General features: G+C 40.5%; 2 protein-coding genes across 3 annotated transcripts in view; one reads left to right on the forward strand and one right to left on the reverse strand.

Annotated features, from left to right (window-relative positions):
• Window positions 1–20093, forward strand: part of LOC145451556 (KH domain-containing RNA-binding protein QKI-like) — a 256270-nt gene that overhangs the window by 113621 nt on the left and 122556 nt on the right. The window lies entirely within an intron of this gene.
• LOC145451568 (uncharacterized) lies at window positions 10393–19046 on the reverse strand. Its single transcript, XM_080329782.1, has 3 exons — window positions 18926–19046; window positions 14705–14820; window positions 10393–11610 (listed from the first exon to the last, which is right to left on the reverse strand). Exons 1-3 carry the CDS (start codon window positions 19006–19008, stop codon window positions 11282–11284), a joined length of 528 nt encoding a protein of 175 aa, XP_080185908.1. The 5' UTR covers window positions 19009–19046; the 3' UTR covers window positions 10393–11281.

Raw genomic sequence — 20093 nt, forward strand, 5'->3', positions numbered from 1 at the left:
TTGTAAACAATATTATATGGTTCAGTATAGTTTGCAAAATGTGTTTCAATTTCTATCGCAAATGTCAATATCAATATATGGTTCAGGAACGTTTGCAATCTTTTGGTGTTTCTATTTCGTTTTCAAGCATATTGACCAACGCGATCCATCATCCATGTATTGTATAGCAAATAGGTACGGTCTGGAGGGTGTACATGTGCAATGTGCATTCTGCAATGTGCAGTATATATACTCAAGCTAGTTTGATGTTAATCAAGCCGAATCTCAAAAACAATTCATCTAGACTAGAGCTTTTGATATAGTGAGATTCCTTCATAATATGTTTATATCCCTCGTAGACATGAAGATAATTATAACGTCAATCTACCGTGTAGAAAGCCCACGTAAGAAAGTATGCGTAAATGTAAACGCACAGGTGTCACACAAAGACGTGAACTGTAACAACCGCGCTCTTGCGGTCAGTGCCAAGTCTCAAAGTCTTTTTCTTTGGAGAAACGATGTTATGACGGAAGAATCATAACATAGCGAGGGCGGGAATCATCGTTAGCATTCTCGAGAATGCGCGCTAAGCCAGGATACGGTGATCCAATGTTCCGCGCACTTTTGACGGATGACTTATGCCGTTTCTCTTTGTGAACTCTGGCGCAGTGTCGAAAGGCGTGTTTTGGCGAAAGCTGAGCGATGACCAAGTCATAGCTCTTCCTGCTTGTGGCTGGCCCGCAGAAAACAACATAACGTGCGCCGCGTCTGCATGTTTCGCAACAATGTCGCAAGATTTCCATGACACGAAACAATTGTCTGCCAAAACCGTCCACTGACAATATCGTCAATTATGCCGTGAAATTGGAATTGGATTAACAGCTGCTGTATAGGTCCACGGAGTGATTGATGACTGACAGATACAGAATAACATGCATACATCATGATGTAGGTGTTCATTACGTTGTGGCTTGTTTGGAACAAATTTTATTTCAACAGGCATTTCGCAAATTATATAGTGCGCGCAGGCGTCTTTACACGACACTTTCACATAAAAAATGAATTTAAAACACACATGTCTTAAACATGGTTTTAATTGTTTTTTTCATATTTATTTCTGATCTTAGATCAGGACTAAATCATCATGCAGCATTTCTACGCTAGGTGGTCATCAGAATCAGAATATCCTTTCCGTCCCAGTGATATTTAACTGATGAACCGACGACGGCTTCGAGGAATGCAGCCATTCTATGTCGTATACGTCAACTACAAGTGCAAGCCGTCTGAATGCACATTGCTTATACTCCATGATTCTCCGAATGCATCTACACACTTTTGACACAATTTTATTCAACTTTTGAAGAAAAAACATGTTTTAAATAATGTGTCCTAATAAACACTTTATGTTTTAAATGCAGCCCTAATCACAACCATTGTACATTCGGATATTCCTTGAGAGGGCATCTCGCTTTATTTTGATCCGGCAATCGATCTCGCGAATTGCAAGCGAACGCGCCAACCCTGTGTGTATTCCATCGGTCATAGAGTATCTAAATTCGATATGGAAAAAGACTTGGTTTTATTGACGCGACTACGTGCAGTAAAACCCATTGATAAGGGAATATGGGATATAATGATTGAACATCGCTGATCTTCGACCTATCGGCCTATAGATACTTTCAGGTTAAGCTTATCATATCGCTTATCATAGATCTACTGATTGACGCTTGACCGGTACGTGCGGCTGCGCATTAGAGTAATGAAAATCCGAGTACTGCAGTATCACGCGGTGGGAAAACTGTTTCTGAGTATTGTTTAGGAGAAGGACAGCCAAATCTTCCCAATCCAATGACAAAACTGGCTATTCTAGTTAAAACCTTGAGCCGAGCGACGCGACAGGAAATTACCCGTCAATGCAACTTGAACATCTTAGACATCTTAGATATCTCAGACATTCTTATTTTTATCCTAAAGGGCATTGAATATTTTACTCGAAGTCCACTGCGATGAAATAATACGATGAATCGTATGTGTTTTGATGACCCATGTGTCGCATAGGTAAATTTTGATAGGCCAATAATTAGAAGGTTGTAAATATCTAAATTCTAAAACTGCTCATAATACTTCGCACTTGTTTTGTCAGAGGCGGGTGACAAAAGCTTCTTGGTATGCGAGGATGACAAATGATGCTGTGACTGTACGATTACCAAGAACGTAAAACTCTAAGAATAATGGCCATCTCCTGTGAAGCACACTGTTCAAGTTGGACATTGTGCTTTACATAAATTTCACTTTGTAGGCCTACGCTTCGTGCAGGAGTTCACTTGGAACTTTATTTCGTTGAAGCACAGGTGAAGTATGAGAACGAACAACCTCCCTGTGCCGCAGCACAATGACAACCAAGTTGAAGGACGGATTCGCAACCGTCAACAAGCCTTGCTTCTGAATTCCATAGAAATAGCGTGATTGGTATAAATATCATTATCAAAACCGAATAAACTGCATTGCTCAAATATATTGCACAGTTTGATTGCCGCAGATGCTATATGCCGAAGGCTCCACACTCAGTCTCAAGAATTTCAGGTCCACGAAAGATGGTGGTTGATAGGATTTCACGGGTATCAGCTTAACCGAGAGTAAATCGCCACGGAACACCAGCACGTGTAAATTGATCCGGTACAAAATTACTATGGAATTTTCCATCAGGAACAACTATAGTAAACTTGATATGAATGCTGATATTCTTGAAAAAAAAAATCGCCGATATTTTATGGAATAAGCCAAGAAGGCAGAGTATCCGCTTAACTTCAAATGCATCATGTTTATTGTTGTTGTTGTTTTGCGGTATTCATGGTGTTTGTCTACTACTATGGTAATTGACACAAGGCCGACATTCTTCCTTTTAATTCCGCATAGCTGCCGACTTGTAAACTCGGCCCACTTCTAGGCTTTTATAAGACACCGTTTCGCGCTTAAGCGGATGAGATGACAAGGACCCTAATCCTCCACCACCATCTGTAAGGGTGTGGAGGGACCGCAGTCAACCTCTGCTGTAGGGATGGGAATGGTTTCACGCTTGGGATTTAGTGATCCGCCTCGAACGCTTAGGTATGAACTCTGGAGTCGACCTCGGTCAGACTCGAACCCGCAACCCGTTGGTGTTACAGCTGTGGAGTATAATATTTATTGCGTATTACGTCACTGGTGAGGATGCGACCCATGATTGCAATTTCGTTGATCGTTGGTATCATTGCTTTGAGGTTTGCTTGTATCAAAATGGCGTCCGAAATTTCAACCTTTAGACTTCGGCTTGTCGCCAAAGCATTACGTCGTGCAACTTCTAGGGTTGGAATCGCTATGGATGACCAGCGGCATTTTTGTTTTCCCAGTCGCAATCATTCTAATCCGAGTATTCTGTCAATAAAAGCTGTAGCGCCAGACCCTCGTCGTAAATTATCCCAGCAGTGAGTGGGAGTTTAGCTACCAGCTCATATAATAAGATGTTTCATATAATGACGAAGGAGGGCAGCGTTATTTCAATGTCCCGACCAACCATGAGAAGAGTAAAGGCTAAATCACCACGTCATCGGAATATAGGTCTGGCATTCTGGATCCATGACACGCACGAGTATAGACGCGGGGCGAAGTTGGTCGATTGCCACAAAGCATTCCAGCCGTGAATCGAAATGTGCCGACTAAAGATATTGAGTAATGATACAAATGGAATGGAGTATCGCATAGCGTCCAGGTGTCCATGTCCATGTCCATTAGGGCTGTTCAAAAAATTTTTTTCCTGAATCTTGCTGGCTAGGTGATTAAATCGTTGGATTGCCTTAAAATCGACGCACATCAAATTTGAATTCATTCCAACCGCTAATCTCGGATTTCGAACAGTTTGAAAATGTTAAATTTACCCAAAAATGCAAAATATTTTTGTTGGAATCAAAAGTGGTCATGGTCAGTAACGAAGTACTTCTACTTTTTTGAAGTACTCAAGTAGTTTTCCGCTACTTGGGTACTTACTCAAGTAGATATAATCTCCCGCTACTTTTACTCCTACTTCGTGATATTTTGTGATCTACTTACTTACTTTTCGCTATTTTCAGTTTGTCAAGTAGAAGTAGTTTAATCCTCCAATCAGAAAGATAGTCTGAGGAATCTCTTGGCTGTTTTCACGGAGTATCAACATTTAACTTTCTTAAATATTGAGTATAGCCCAGAATTTTCGTCGCGCTTCGCGCACAGTGAATATGGAATGACCAATATGATTTCACGAAAGTATCGGTGAATATAATTTAGGTAGCGGGTTGCGCGGTTCTGTTCACACATTGCCCCCCATATAAAATATTTCATCACAGTATATATAGCCCTTCATAACGTTTGAAACTGATGTTTCGCAATCTAGCATTTACTTATCATATCGCAATTCAGCAGTCCATGGCGTGTCCTAATCTCGAAAAGTGGACTCTGACTTTTTTTTAGCTTTAGACATGTTTTAGCATACCACCTTTGAAATCTTCTGGACCAAAGACATGAAATACATTTTCCGCTTTTAGAAGTAGTATTTATAGTTCTCTTTCAATTCCCAGTATCATACTTTGAGTTCTAATTAGTTTCAATTCTTTTGTCTAGAGAACATTTCCGGAAATTAAGCTGCACAATATGGCATTTTTACTATCTACCATATTTTTTATCAACGTTTACTAATCGTGCAAAATGTTAACACCGTATCCAATACAACTTCTCCGTATTGATCTTCGACTAAATTACTCGCCTTATAATATGGGGGAGGGCGCCATACCATGATATTTTCTAAAACGGGCTGTTCGAGTAAACAAGGATTAGTGTCGCATTTCCATATCAATACTATTATTTTCATCTCATGATTGGACGAATACTTATGCTGTCGAAAGTTGGATATCTCCTGGTATGCATCAATATGAATCAAGATCTGCACCTTTCGCATAGCTCAATTTGCAGCTTTCGACAGTCCATGCGAACGAATTACCATCGTCTCCACAACTATACTTACTTGAGTAGATTTGAAGTCAATCAATTCTACTTCTACTTCAAGTAGTTTTACGTTGCTTGTGAAAGAAGTTCTTCTACTCGTATTCGAGTAGATTTCTTCCGTCGCTGCTTCTACTTCTACTCAAGTAGCTTTCTTGACTACTTTGACCACCTCTGGTAGGAATGTGACTCAAGTGTTAATACATCTCTTGTAAGTGTTCAACGTATGACACTGAACCCTCTTAGCTCATATTGCATTGCTGATGATCTTTGCCGCATATGGGCAACTTCACTCCGGTGCACAGTGGGAAATAGATCAAAATGAAGAACAATATCCCGGCCTCAGCAAGTGGTAGATACGCTTGATTAGTTGTATAGTTGAGCACTTCGACGGAGTCTGTCAGGGCCTTGGGACCTTTACGGGGCATATCACGTGACTGACAATGCAAGGGAATCTCGTAAAAATGTACTCAAAACGTCTGTCGTTCCCGTACTGGAAATGGACGTGACTTTGCATTACAAGAAGAAACTTGTATTATTAACAAGACTTTCGTCATGCATGACTAATGACTAGTTTGACTGATTTATTATTGTCCTGTTGACTCCTATACAGATAATGATTCGACAAGTATTAGTCAGCCTGCTGATGTCTCATAATCTGAAAGGTGTTTCGAACACAAAATCCAATTATCCTTTGATAAAAAATCAGTGTATTGAGGAATATACATATCATGTTGCTAACCCCCAGGGCCAAGAGATACGTACGTATAAATATCGCAACATGTTGACCTAGCATTCGTTAATGAACAGTTCATTTACGTCGATGAATTGGCCCGAAGTCGCGCGAAGATTGACCATTTCTCAACAGTACATAATCTTTCCTAAACATCCTGTTCAAGTTGTGGGTTAGAAATTCTAAATTTCCATTTGAATCATCGACAGAAAACCAAGCCACGCTCTTAAAAGTAAACAGGTAAATCTATGCTATAATATGAGTTCATGTGTTTTGTTGCAACGTCAACAGGTAGGATACTGTTCTCTTCACCTCGTAAATGCACTCATTGCACTGTCACTATAGGTAAATGTTTATGACGGAGAGGTATGCATGATCCAGGACCATTCGGTAAATAGCAGTGCTGGATTATATCAAGATCTTTGGATGGGAAGTGTCTATGACGAGACACCTTTATGTCTCTACCATCGGTCACCGAACTCGTGCCTCTTTGTTCATTATGAAGCAGTCTGAATGATGAAGATTGTAGCAATACATTCATAAGATTATAATTAATTAAAGAACGTGAATCAGTGTTTGTCAATATAGTGACCGGGACTATTGCCCGCGATTAAACGAAATCATGGCACTCTTGTAAGATACTAAACCCTTGATACAATTTTATTAATTTCAACTTTGGGCGAACATAGCGACTCCTATAGGTTTGACCAGAAAGATTCCAGAGTTCGGATATTGTTGCAATATTGTTACTAAACCTGTTAACTATTGATTTTAACCGGACTTCATCGCGGGTTATACGTAAACGTATGCAAGGGAGCAGAGCAGTTTTGATAGTTAGTGGGCAAACGGTCGAACTAAAATCCATAATACGTAGCAAAAAATCGTGCAGTGTGTCGCAGCGCACTCGAGGCTCTTGTACGGAAAACGAGATACTTAATTCTCCATATGGATGAGATTCCGATGATTGCTGTTAAGAATGAATAATGATAATCGCTAATTGTCAGATCGCTGGCGAACGTAATGCGATTAGGTAATGTCTTTTCGATTGCGAATTCACGACAATCCATTACATCATGGAGCAATACTTATTCCACTTGATCCAGAGTATTTGAAATGATACATGCGACGCGTGATTCAATTGCCGTCACTTTGTGCTGGGAATTGGAGCAGTGCATTGACCGCGGAATTGGACAACTTCGCCAGAAGTCAAGAGGCGAAACATATTTGCAAAGTGATCAACAATTCGATGACACAACTATACCATTACCAGCGTCATTAAATAACGGGTAAATTAATCAATTGTGACAAGTAGCAGACAAGGCTCGGTTCCCAGGACGGAAATCGTAATGCCAATTGCGAATCTCCTCTATACGCAATGCAGATACATGAGAATATCAACATCATTATTGCTTGAATGACATGATCAAATCGCGCGCGGTTGCAAGTAACAAATATAACACAAATGTTTTGTTGATGCTGTGACTGTTGTTGTTCTATTTCCATCGTGTTCGATACCTATAGTAATTTACACAGGTCCCAATCTTTTATTAGCTGAATCCATAACTACCAACTGAAAGAACGACCACCTCCCAAGTATACATGAATGGAGGCGATGACTGTTGTGCTATTGATAAGAAACAAACGACATGCCTATAGCATTATTTGAGCTTTATTGGTCAAATACCCGAAACAATGAATATAATATAGGTTGTATGGTACCAGATTTAAAACGCCTGGTAGGACAACAGCGTCTTTATCATCTGCCCCACGCCCTTCACTTGATCGACTTATTCGCCATGGTCCAAGGCGGGGCTTATGTAGGCCCGGTCCAAGGTCAAACTGGAAGATTTCATTTTTCACCGTGCCACAGGAGGTATAGTCAGAAAACTACAGTAATTACCAACATACTATTTAAAATGATCCTTCCCGCTCATGCGTTTACTCAAAATATCCAGACCAATATAACATTGAGACTTGGCCGATGATCATTGAGGTTTCCTCCTTATATAGGCTACATTTATGACCAGTAATTGTAAAACTATATAGTGAATTGAGAGAGGGGCGTGGATTTTCAATTCTGCGTATAAAAATGACCAATTATGTACTCATTTGGTATTGGCCAACGATAATTGAAGAGAATCTTAGTCGCTAATATTTTTGCAGCTTCCATATGCCTATGTATAATGTTTTCAGCTTTGGAGAGGAATTCACAAGCTTTAGCATGTCCTGAGTATCAAATAGCACATTCCTCTGAATCACAAATACAGACAACGGTTCATTACATTGATTTATATTCCACATTATTGTCTTACGCATGCCGTCGTGCTTGTCTCGGGCGTATAGCGAAATTCCGAGCATTTTGAATACGTATAATCATGAATGATGGATTGCAAGAATTCAATGAAACTTTTGTATGTCAATACTGGTAATGACTTCTCTATTCATGCATCTAGAATAGGCCTACCACCCACAACGTAGTTCAAGACTTCATTGCTCCAAATATTATTCATGTCATAGAAAGCCGAACCGGCATGCATGGATTGGTGAATCCTTAAACTCTGATGACACTATCAGTAGGCCGAGCTTTTGCGTATAGCAACGGGTTCATCTAAACTGCCAGCTTATCTGTGAAACGTGCGTTATCGCCAAGATAGTTCACGTGGGAGGTGAATGGTATAAAATGTGGATCGGGCCGTATTTGAAGATTGCAGTTACCGTTACCCCTAATTTAGTGCTGTTAGCACGATTTCCCGCAAGTATTTCGTATATACCTTTGTCAATATCGGTAGTATTTTATAATACGATAATTTCACACTTGGTGAATGTTCGGACTATGGGTCGAAACAACTTCGTTGTCTGCAGAGTGCTCTTGAGTGCGATGAGATATTACAAAACAGTATGCAAATTGGCATCTATCTTCATCCTCATCAACTACTCGTCCTTTACGATTCTTGACCTTCTCAGCAGTTCACAGTATAGCATCTCGACGGTTTCCTATATCTAATACCACGGTTTAAGTTGGGTTGTGATAAAACCCGATTCGTTACTTCACATGTACAAGTCGACCCTTTGTAGATGTATATATGGCCGTGAAGGTCTTGAGTGTGTCAGTAACTTTCCATAAACCACTACAGAGCAACATGGTGGATGTAGAATGGAAAATACTACTAAATGCAGTGAACCGCACCTTTCGCGGTTCACAGTTCGTCTTTCAGTACCAACTTTCAGCAAGACGCTTATAATTACCAGCCCACAATATGTGAGCGTGAGCATGCGAACTCTCAAAAAACTCATTGACGCGAAATGTAGGCCTATATCAATCAATTATGAAACATATCAAGTCGATTACATACTAATTGAAATTTAAATAACACACGGAAGACGTGTCTGGTATTCTCGCGTTGCTTATGCAAATACCTTCCGTCGCCCATACGCATTTGATTATTTTTACTGCGAAAAAGATATGAATATTCCACTTTTGGAAGCCTGCACTGCCAACATTCTGCACGAGAGTTTCGGTAACACGGCGATAGTACTATGTAGGTGATAATAGTAGTTACTGACTATAGTACAGGCCTTTGTGTTTTATACATTTCAACAATATCAGAATGTTTGTCGATGTCCCTGTTATCATGTGATCTTGTGCTATAGCTACCACAATGAAAATCAATGAGATTAGATACTGCATCATTCGGTATTCCGAACAACAGGTTGCCAAAACCGTCCAGTAACGCGCAAATAAAAATAGGGTTTTCCTGCAGAAATGGTGCGTTGGCCAGAAGTGTAGTTAGCGTATTAACTGATTGCTGAGAACAGACGAAGAACCAATCTGTAATTTGCTCTTTCGGAATCAAATCTGCAGGAGTACAGTTGGTGATTTCAGCAGAACAAGATTTTTTGTGAATGCAATTTATCATCATACGTAATTATTTGCGGGCCTATAACTGGGCTGCAACTTGAATTGTGTTACATTTTCAAGGCTACAAGGCCGCGATGTTACGAGGTCACATCCAGTGCGTAACACGTTTTTCTCAGATTTACTATAGTTTGTTAAATATGTTCTTCATTTCTGTTGCATGTACCACATTACTCGTTTATGCTAACACGAATCGAAAATCGCTTCTCATAACAATTCGCGTCAATTATCCGCTTCACGGTTGGTCTACTGTGGCGTAGGCTACGCAGAAATATTTGATGAACGTACCCGTAACAGCACGCGTATGAGAAGATTAAGTAGAATAACAGGATCATTAACGCATTGTCGGCAGTGTTTGAACATATCTCAACATCGCACAGTATACACACACATTGCTTTCATCCTCAGTATGTGGCGTAAATGTGCTAAGGATTACAGCATTATTATAATGGCATTTGGATATTAACCCAATACTTTCATAGGTATTATTGGGGTTAGGTGAGTACTCTGACGGTGCAATTTCCTCACCACATGGTGGTCTTTACAATCGTGAAACATATACTTGTTACAATTTGATGCACTTTCGGCATCAGAGGTAAGTCGTATTTAACCGTGGCCTAATTCGATATTAACGGCTCCTAAAATTGGATATGATTCAACTCTTCATACAGACTGCTCTTTCTATTTATGAGATATCATAGGATGATCCCTATATCCCCGATATATCCACTTCTTTTACACACTACAGGCGAAGTCAAAGTAACAATTTTTATTTAGTCGCGTACTAAACATCAAAGCAGTTTACAGCGAATCTTCCTAAAGCAACCAAACTCGTATACAAGTACACATAACCGAGCACACCAAATTGATATGTGTTAGAACACACATTATCTGCATGAAGCAGTCGTGACTTGCAACATGAATACTGTACCAGACAGATATTCGAAACTGCGGGAAAACCGCAAAGGCTATAAGTATTCAAAACCATACTTTGTGCTTCCATCGACCACCAGTGTCTAAACCATCAAAACATAACTGATTCAAGAGGTAACATCACGAGAATATCAATTTTAGAGTCAGGCTACACGATCTTAAAGATCGCTACTTACTCAAAATAAACCGCACACCAGAAATGGAGCTGTATTTTGCGATTATGGCTATATGACAAGCTTACAAGCACAACGCAGAAAGATTTCTGGTACGTTAGCGTACACGGCGCCTACTTGGCTGTGCCAAGCGATACCGATAGTAGAAAAACATTTTCATATCAGTTTCCACTCTTAGTAAAGCGATTAATCATGAAGAATGATAAAATTACAACGTTCAGGTAACTTATCGACAGAAACGTCGGTGAGTCGTTAGAAAATTGGATTGCATGTAGAAAAGAACTGGTCACCATCAACACTCCAATACAAGAGGCCTTGTGTCCACAGTCATCTCTGATACCAAATTTTGTTTAGACATTCTGATGTTCCTCGCACGCACGATATCGACGCAAAACAACGAATACGTAACAGTCGATTTGAAGTAAACTTTTTGGGCGCTCTGGCGTCGCAGGCTGTTATGAAAATAGTCGGCACACGGCACGCGATTGCCGATAACGCTTGGGTTGGTTTGGTGATTGAAAATCCCAATTTTCCGAATTAACGCCGGGCCTTGAAACCGATGTACGATGTGATATCAAGGAGCTTTTTACAACATCTGGTTTGCAATATATAGAGGCATCTTTCAACACTGTTGTTTGATCGCTTGCGCACTGGTCCTTTGGCGTGCGGCTTGTGATAACGCGCTACAGGTAGTACATGTTTGGAATGCCGTGATAGTGCAGTGTTCGTAGAGCTTTCTGTGGTCGTGGTTGTAACGTCGAATTCGTTACTCTGTGCGTACGTTAACTCTGGTTCTTCCACCTTTGAGTTTTGTCCTGTCCATAGATAGGATCCTGAATCTTGTTTATCGGCTGAGTTTTCATTGCCTGCAATAAATCAATGACATTTAGGAGATGGGTCTGAGACGGAATTACTTTAATTCCGTGATTTTTATGCTGTGTTATTTGCACAAATATCGCTGGCGGAAAGCAAACATAACACGGAAGAATAAACATATCAGCACTGATGCATTACGCATACACATCACGACCTCGCGTTTCTGCGCTTAGGTTATGCTAAGCCGCGCATGTTTGCAGTATTGCATGCCACATATTCGCCGTAAAGGCGACAGGCTTGTGCATGGCACAGAATTGTTCAATTGGGCTTACCAGCATAATGAATACAAGATCTATTAGCACATCGTATTTAAGAAACGCAAATTGAGTGCCCTGAAACATCAAAAACATAGCGTGGGTTTGATCTTGCAGAAATACTGCACATGGTTCCGCGAACACACGCACAAAAATGCACTTTGAAACGGCGAAATGACGGGAAACCTTGAATGACTCAATAGCGGCAGCCCTTCCGAAAAGGATCAGTAAGTTTTATGACCGTGTTTATCCTAACGCTATTATTTCGCAAATATGTATCCCAAGGATCAAGAAAGATTTACAGCACTCATTTGCTGTATTTACACGTTCCGTTAGTATTTAGTCCGCCTATTATTCCGTCTAAAATGATAACGCTTTATTAGATACAATTTACGCTGACCTTAACCCCATTAAGAGGTAAATGTGATATCATCTAACGGGTAAGTCGCCATGATAGTCATGTTATTATATTTTAGTGCAATATGTTCCGAGAAGTGATTATATGTATAGGGTTACTATGAAATATTTCGCGAGTAGACAATGATCTGCGTACAGTTTATACCATGCTTACAGAGTGAGGAATAAGTGCGTAACATGAATATTGATACTTTACCATCTGAAGCCGCTCGGTAATACTATCATATACTACCATAATCTGGCGCGCATAACCGTGTTCTACAAGGTCGACCACGTGGGTTGAGTGGATTATCTCATACCGCGATTCCTGGAAAGTTTTCTGGTGGCAGAGAATCGTTCAAGAGATCTTTGTAGCGAGACTTGTAGGTAAATTGAGCTAGCGCCCGTGATATCAATGACGCTCGACAAACGTCTAAGGAGAATCTCGACGGATAATTGACGTAAGTTGATTGTAAATGTGACTTGGTAAATAAGGACTTGAATTACGTTGTACGTTATTGCGACATGGAGCTGTCTGTAACCGATTGCAACTTTGCTTCCAAAACGTTTCGCGCCATCGCAGCGGCGTTCGCGATAAGAACCATCCATGCGGTCGGCCACTCTCAACATTACAGACCCGATAGAAGCTGTTACGAGAATATGTATCCAGTGAATACTATTCACCCTCGAAGGTCAAACATTGATAACACAATTTCGATGGCGCTACCTTTACTTCGTAGAACGGATCAGGCATGCACGGTTACGTCAGAAGTCATTTATGTGTTCATGCTGTCACAAATTGTAGATGTCTATAGTACATGCTGTACATTCTCACTTAGGCAAGGGATCTTGCGAGAACTATATCACTACAAATGACCAAAATCGAAGGACAGCTGATTCGAATCAGATACTGAACATTTTGGTTGAATCGCAACGATCCTCCACTTTTAAACAGTTTTTCATTGACCGAAATTCACAGCGAGACATTTGTCAATCGAATAGAAATTCAAAGCAACCTGTACAAACAGTGAAAAGCACTGAACTATTTCGAAATGAAATCAAATCATAATATAACAATGAATCCGAAATGACCATCAGCGTCACATTCGCATTGCTTCCAGCAGCGGGTATATAGTCATTGAAAGGCGTAAAGGTAACTGGAACTTAAAGATATATCACTTGCCTGATTGGAAAGCCAGGAAATCCTTATCATTCCAAAGGGTTGATTAACTTTGATGTTTTACTATTAAAACGTACCGCTATACTTCAAATTCATCATTCCAATCTGCCACAGTTGCTGGCACTATATTTCCGAGGATAATTTCTATAAGATGACCGAGATCAACTGTGCAGCTCATGGCAGCTATCTCAGTAGCAGCACAATTATCGAGTATGATTCGTGAACGATAAGCAATATGTCTTCAAGTTGAAAATGATCTCCAAGCGAGGTCGCTCCCTAGACATATGTTAACAGTTATCACTGTTATTGAGAGCCGATCAGAAAGTCTTTGCCGGGAATGTAATTATTCTTGTTGACTCGATGCAACATGCCTGATTCGATTCATATCGCATGAAAAACGATTCGATTTGATTTCGAATTTAAACAAATCGTTTTGACACCGATTCATAATCCAATTGCTCGTTTCAATGACTTCATGTTATGCGCGGATGTAGAGAGATGAATACATGTGAGATTTTCTCGCAGAAGTATATATGTTATTCATCAGTGAATTCAAGTGAAATCGGCATCGCGCGGAATAGATCGGACCCTATTTACCAACACGTGCACTCGATACTTAGAGCCCACTGTATTGTTGGCGAAATTATCCGATTTATTTGTTCAGCTTTCGTTAGTTTGCTTTGGAAATTTCGATTCGGTTCCATTTCCGGATTGCGCGGTTACCAAAGACAGCTTCCGAACTTATCGTCAATTCGACGACATTAGGGCAACGCGCAGCTATTCACAACAGAATTTGGAACGAAATTGCAAGGAAAACGAATTCCCCGAAATTATCAACACTCGAATATAAGCCCGCATACCTCATCCTACTTTGGAATCACGCGTATCAAAACTTACGATCAAGTTGAGGACAAGTCACGTTATTGTAAGTATCGTATGATAACGAAATGGATTACGAGAGGCCGAGGGTCGCGGGGATAGATCAAAGTCTAACGCTCTATCAGGCCGACGTGAACCACCGTTCCAAGTTTAAACTCGGTGTGAGGTCACGAGTATAACAACGCGTTCACGTTCAGGGGCGTATGCAGCCGGTAATGGATGACGGACGCTTCGGATCAAACAATAGAACTCGGCGGAATATTTTTCGGGGGCTAGACACGGTTTCCCAACACCAACAAAAACTTTTATCCATCAAATCTCCGGCATTCCTTTCGAGAGCCGCCGCGGGCTAGAGAGCACGTCGTTTCATCTTACCTAAATATAAGTCTTCGGAGGTGTCGAAGTCGTTTTCACCGTAGGACGCGCTCCTCCTGTATCTCGTCTTTGGCCCGACGTAATAGCGGCATTTCAGGCACAGGCGCATATAACATCTGAACGTGTAAGTATGATGAAAACTGCCAGTGTGACTCAATAACTGGAATAATCACTAAATCCGAGTATAATTGCATCGTAAAAGACATAAAAAAGATATCACATCAACAGATCACTTCGCTTTATTAAGTAACTACTGTAACTGCAGGACAAGCATATATTCCAGCTAATATCAATTTTAATTCACAACTCGTTCACGAACTTCATTTTGCGTACTGCACCCAATCAATTCACTTGAGTCTTGTGAAACTTGTAGTCCGCATTTTAATTATTTGTGATGCTAAACATGGCCTACTACTTTGTTTTTAGTAGGCCATGTACTAAAAAACATATATATCTCTTTCTCAGTAGGTCCCAATTATATATGTTCCTGGAAGAACATAAGCGCTTGATCTCCGGAGCAAATAATATATTTAACTAACGAAAGTTCATTGCATTGATAGATGCAGTCACACTTTCGACAAGGTTCACAAACAGATTCGCTCACGATTACACACATTTGCACCGGACATACATTTTATACACTAGGACAGGACAGAATATATGGCAATCGCATACCTAACGCCATCGACGGAAATAATCATATGTAATGGAAGTGCTATGAATCTTCAGGGTGTCACGTGTTTTAAATTGCCCCGGATAGTCTTCATTGAGGATATACCTTTGCTTACGCTTACTCATCTATTTCATTAAGTAGTTTTGTCGAAAAGCACGGTTAATTCATTCTTGAGAAGGTTTCTAGCTTACGTTCAATAGTCATCAGGAAATCACGTTACGCATGCCTTACTAATCGAAAAAGTGACGGTGTCCATGTACCGCATATCGCATACTTTTCTGTACGATACATGTAACATAAGTATCGTAATTTGCCGACCGCAGGTAAGTAATCGTAAGTAACGTAAGTAATCGATAGCACGTTTATCAGCAAGTGCGCCGAAAATATGACAATCCAGCGTTATAAAAATTCGGTAAAATCGGTGCCGCTGACAGGCTTAGATGATGGGTCTTTCAAGAGCGGTGGATTATCCTAATCGAGAAAAATGTCTATCGATGAAGATTTCTCAATATCAACCAGGTTTTATTTTCGCGAACTAACAGCCCACGCTGAAGGAGTTTGGATAATTAAGGTTTCATTGCGGCCTTGAGCACTTGGTGCTGCGTCATTCTATCTAATTACGACTTTTGACTGTAGTGCTGTGTTTGGCGATGTGCTAATCCGCTGCCCACATTCGTACGGTCTGGAAATAACACAACCGTCATTTACGACTAAAATGAGCATGTAATGGGACCAAATGAATTTGTACTGCCAAGCTATTTACATTCAACTGTAGTCACTCAATTGCAGGTTGCGTATACGGCCGGTTTACATCATGTAATATGTGTCTGACTTCTTGAACACTACACGATGACTAATGCCACCTAAACCTGGTCAATCCAAGTCAATACCTGACCGCAAAAGGGAAGTGAACGGAATTTTACGGAGAGCTGTCATAATTAATTTTGAATGCAACGGATAATGAAGCTATAAGCGTGCGCTTCAATCTTTCTCTGACACAAATATGTATAGGCTATTTCTAAACCTAAAGAAACAGATATGTGCCAGCTTAGTGCTTATGTACGCGCGGACAAACACCAATGTTACATCAAAACAGATTAACTACAAGAATGCGCATACAGGAAAGCGAACTCGGATAATACCATTTGCAAATTATGTTTTACAAGTCTTACATTATTCCCAAGAAGGATGTGTCGCTGACAGCATATGTATCATCTGTTTTGTGCCGGCAGTCTGGACACGCGCGACTTACACCGCAATGTCTCCAGGGATACATACGATACTCATTCATTGAGCAAAGAAAATCACCACGAAAAGGATGCAATGTGTTAACACCAACTGCCATATTTCGATTCTCAAAGTACTGACCAGTCACATAATCACGCCGGCTGTGACATAATGCTGGAATGTGCCGGGTAGGAAATACGTAATCCATATAATGAATGTTTAACACCAGTCGGGATTAGTGAGGGAGCATGACCTGCTACGACATATCATGTTTGCCAATGCTTGTAACAAGACGCTATGTCGCATTCCGAACCGCAAGATCTGTCTAGGAATTGTAGCGACGACACGGTTAATAGAAATAAAGACGAAAAATACAAATGAAGCCAGTTTCATCTTCGTTAAGAATGAAATTAATCTTCGCTGTTTCGCAGGCCACGGCAGCAAATATGTTAATTCTCGGAATCCCGTCGCTGATGAAAGCCACGGAGACGACCGGTATAGACTCAATTCGAAGATTACACACCAGAAAGACAGTTAGTATATCAATTATACGAAACCTATTACCTTACGACCGATACCCTGTCTATATATTTCCGAGTACTACACACGTGTACTTGTACAGATACAGACACAGCTACCCATCAACTCAAAATATGCAAAAATGTAGTCGGCTTTGTGAACAACAATTGTCGCATAGCGCCGTTTTCGGATGAACTCGGAGTTTGATATATAGTTTGCATCGCACGGTCATATTGATAAAGTAAAACCACATTAGCAGCTGTAGATAAAAATATAATATTATACTGATATTTACGGATAAGCGATTGAGTCTGCTGGAAAGTCATCATAAACTGGAATTAAACTTTTGAAGAGCTTCTTGGAGGTACAGAACTTCAATATACAATTAAATAGTATATTCATATTGAAATGAACCCGAATATTTTCGGCTGACACTCGTCAGGGGTAATCGTCAGCAACTAGTAGAGAATTGGAAAGAACATTGTATATCAACAATCGAGTTTGCCAAAGCATTGAACGTGACCTAAAATTTACGAGTAGATAGAGGTTATCATTATTCTCACTCGTTGGCGTGTGGGGATATAGGCCTGCCGTTAATATCGTGAGTGACGAATCAATTTATGATTAAGATGCGAATTCGTTTGGTTGCGTAAAGATACGCAAGCTATCACTCTCGTACATGGGGAAGAGTGTGACAAAAAGATAATGTCATAGAAATACAACTGACATATCAAACGTAATAGAAAGAGCTCGCTTCAACCGAAGCTTAATGACCAGAAACGCGAACGATGTGGACTGTATTTTAACCCCAGTCTCGCAGTTGCAGCATACATGTATATGTTATTACGCTATATCGATTAGCACCCACTTTTGCGAAAGCATCGAAAGTGAACGTTGTGGATTAAAAGTCATCTCACTCTCCATTCGATAGTTTTGCTATGATATTTCATGTAAGCCTCTTCAGATTCAGACGGAAAACGCATGATGTAAAGATTAGAACCACAGCAATGTGTAAGGAGCAAACAAAGCTATGATTCACATGTAATTGAAGCCGCGGCGCAGTGCTAATAATCGGCAGACTTCGTTCGAAACTTCGTAGCGGCTCGCGGGTATCTTAACATTCTTCAATTGTTGACGTGACCCGGTATATTGTATTTGAAAGCGACTTGGGCACCTAGATGCGACGCTAATTGGCTAACAGGTCGGATTAGATGAGCGTTAATCAAAGTTGTGACAAGCAAAAATTTGATGTATGTTTAGTTTTCGGCGATGAGCAAACCGCCAAACAAGATATCAACTCTAACCTCCACCGTTTCTGCGTATGTGACCGGCACTTGCAATAAAATGTGTAAGCACACACTATAATGGGTTGTAAGGTAAATAGGGTGGTGAATAGTTCACCTTTAGCAGAGCTACCTGCGGTTGTTTGCCTGACTGTGAATCATCGGCTTGTGCAAATGGACTATCCGCAATGTAATCAGATGTTTGCACTGAATTTGGTTATGGCTTGGTAGTAAAGTGTGACGTTTCATAAGCGGGGTTCATTGCCAAGTCATGGCAGTAGGAGAAAGTAAATTAAAAAAAACGCACAAAGACCGATCGAGCACGGATAAACACAAGACAATATCGCCACAAATGCTTTCATCATGACTACACGGAATATTCCCAAATGAAAGAGAAATACCCAGATTCAACTTAAGGGGAAATTGTAATACCCCAGGGTATATCGTAAACGTGTTATAGTCACAGCGTGCTCCGTAGTAGCACTTGCAGTACACAGTACACTTCATCGTTCTACTTACTTTGGTTTTCGACGATACGATGCGACTCCTCCTCCAATCATCACGAAACAGAGTGCCGTGGCCAATATAACTTGGATTTTCATATTAATCAGTAACTGTGTAATAATTAAATAAATAACTTGGAAAACAACAAAATGTTAAGCTCTTTGAACCGGATTGTAGGCACTAAATCTTTACTGTATACAATCAAATGGTAACCTAGTTTCGAATCGTATACAGATACATACATCCACGAAGTTCACCTTACTGATCTTTGCCTGGTATGTCAGCGGCTGCGATTTTACCTTTATAAAAACGTGTGTAGCTCAGAGAAAGTACTAATCTACCTAAAGTGACTTGTAAAAGTCTCACACGGCATTCAATACAACCACACATACCGTTATGTTTTCAAACGTTCTGCTGTCATTAGAACTGTCGGTGATGGTAATAACCTTGCGCGTAGCCGCTCGCGCAGACGAGAAGATATACGAATGAGAAGCTTTCGTATTGAGTGACTATTAGTACAAACAAACAGCAATAAATGCTGCGATGAAAGAAAAAGAGTCGCAAGAAAAAGAGAAATCACGTAAAACCAGAGAAAGTACAGGATTTATGACAAAATTAAAACGACACAGTCATAGCACTATCATCTGAAGATTTCAAACCAGATTGATCATCACAAGTCATACGTTCTAATCACACCCGTGACAATACCGACGCTCGGCTCTTCAGCTGCAGTGTTTCTACCTCACCGTCACGCTGACAGCCGCCGCAAGACAGGTTTCATCACCCCGTCGAGGTCTGTTTAAATATCGCCATATTCCTGACGAAAAAAGCGTACATACCCGACGCACGCCCACATCATGAGACTGGCATAAAACGAACTTCTTATCACATTGTCCTGGGATTCAAAGATAGCAATTACAAGCGCAGAATAGCGTGGCGTAATGTGAAACTTTATCGAGCCGGGAGGTCTTCGCTTGTTCACTCAATGCGTACAAGCTACAATGAGGTTGACAGAATACACTTAGAAACTTTCCAATGAAGCCTTATTATGATAATGGTGGATTACTTCAAATCACCGCTTTTCAAGCCAGGAAGGCGGCATAGGATTATTCAATGGCATAGGAGTTCTTTAAAAAAAATATCGGGTTTGGACAAACCATGGATGATCTGTAATTTCAACTGT

The sequence above is a fragment of the Botryllus schlosseri genome, chromosome 12 (assembly GCF_051294905.1).
Source record: "Botryllus schlosseri isolate E-star chromosome 12, Bs_hap1, whole genome shotgun sequence".
NCBI classification, from domain to species: Eukaryota; Metazoa; Chordata; class Ascidiacea; order Stolidobranchia; family Styelidae; genus Botryllus; species Botryllus schlosseri.

Coding starts and splice junctions, on each gene's coding strand:
- LOC145451568 (XM_080329782.1), bottom strand. CDS start 19,008: ATGAAAATCCAAGTTATATTGGCCACGGCACTCTGTTTCGTGATGATT. Junction 14,821..18,925: donor TCGTATCGTCGAAAACCAAA/GTAAGTAGAACG, acceptor TTACACGTTCAG/ATGTTATATGCGCCTGTGCC. Junction 11,611..14,704: donor CTCCGAAGACTTATATTTAG/GTAAGATGAAAC, acceptor GATTTATTGCAG/GCAATGAAAACTCAGCCGAT.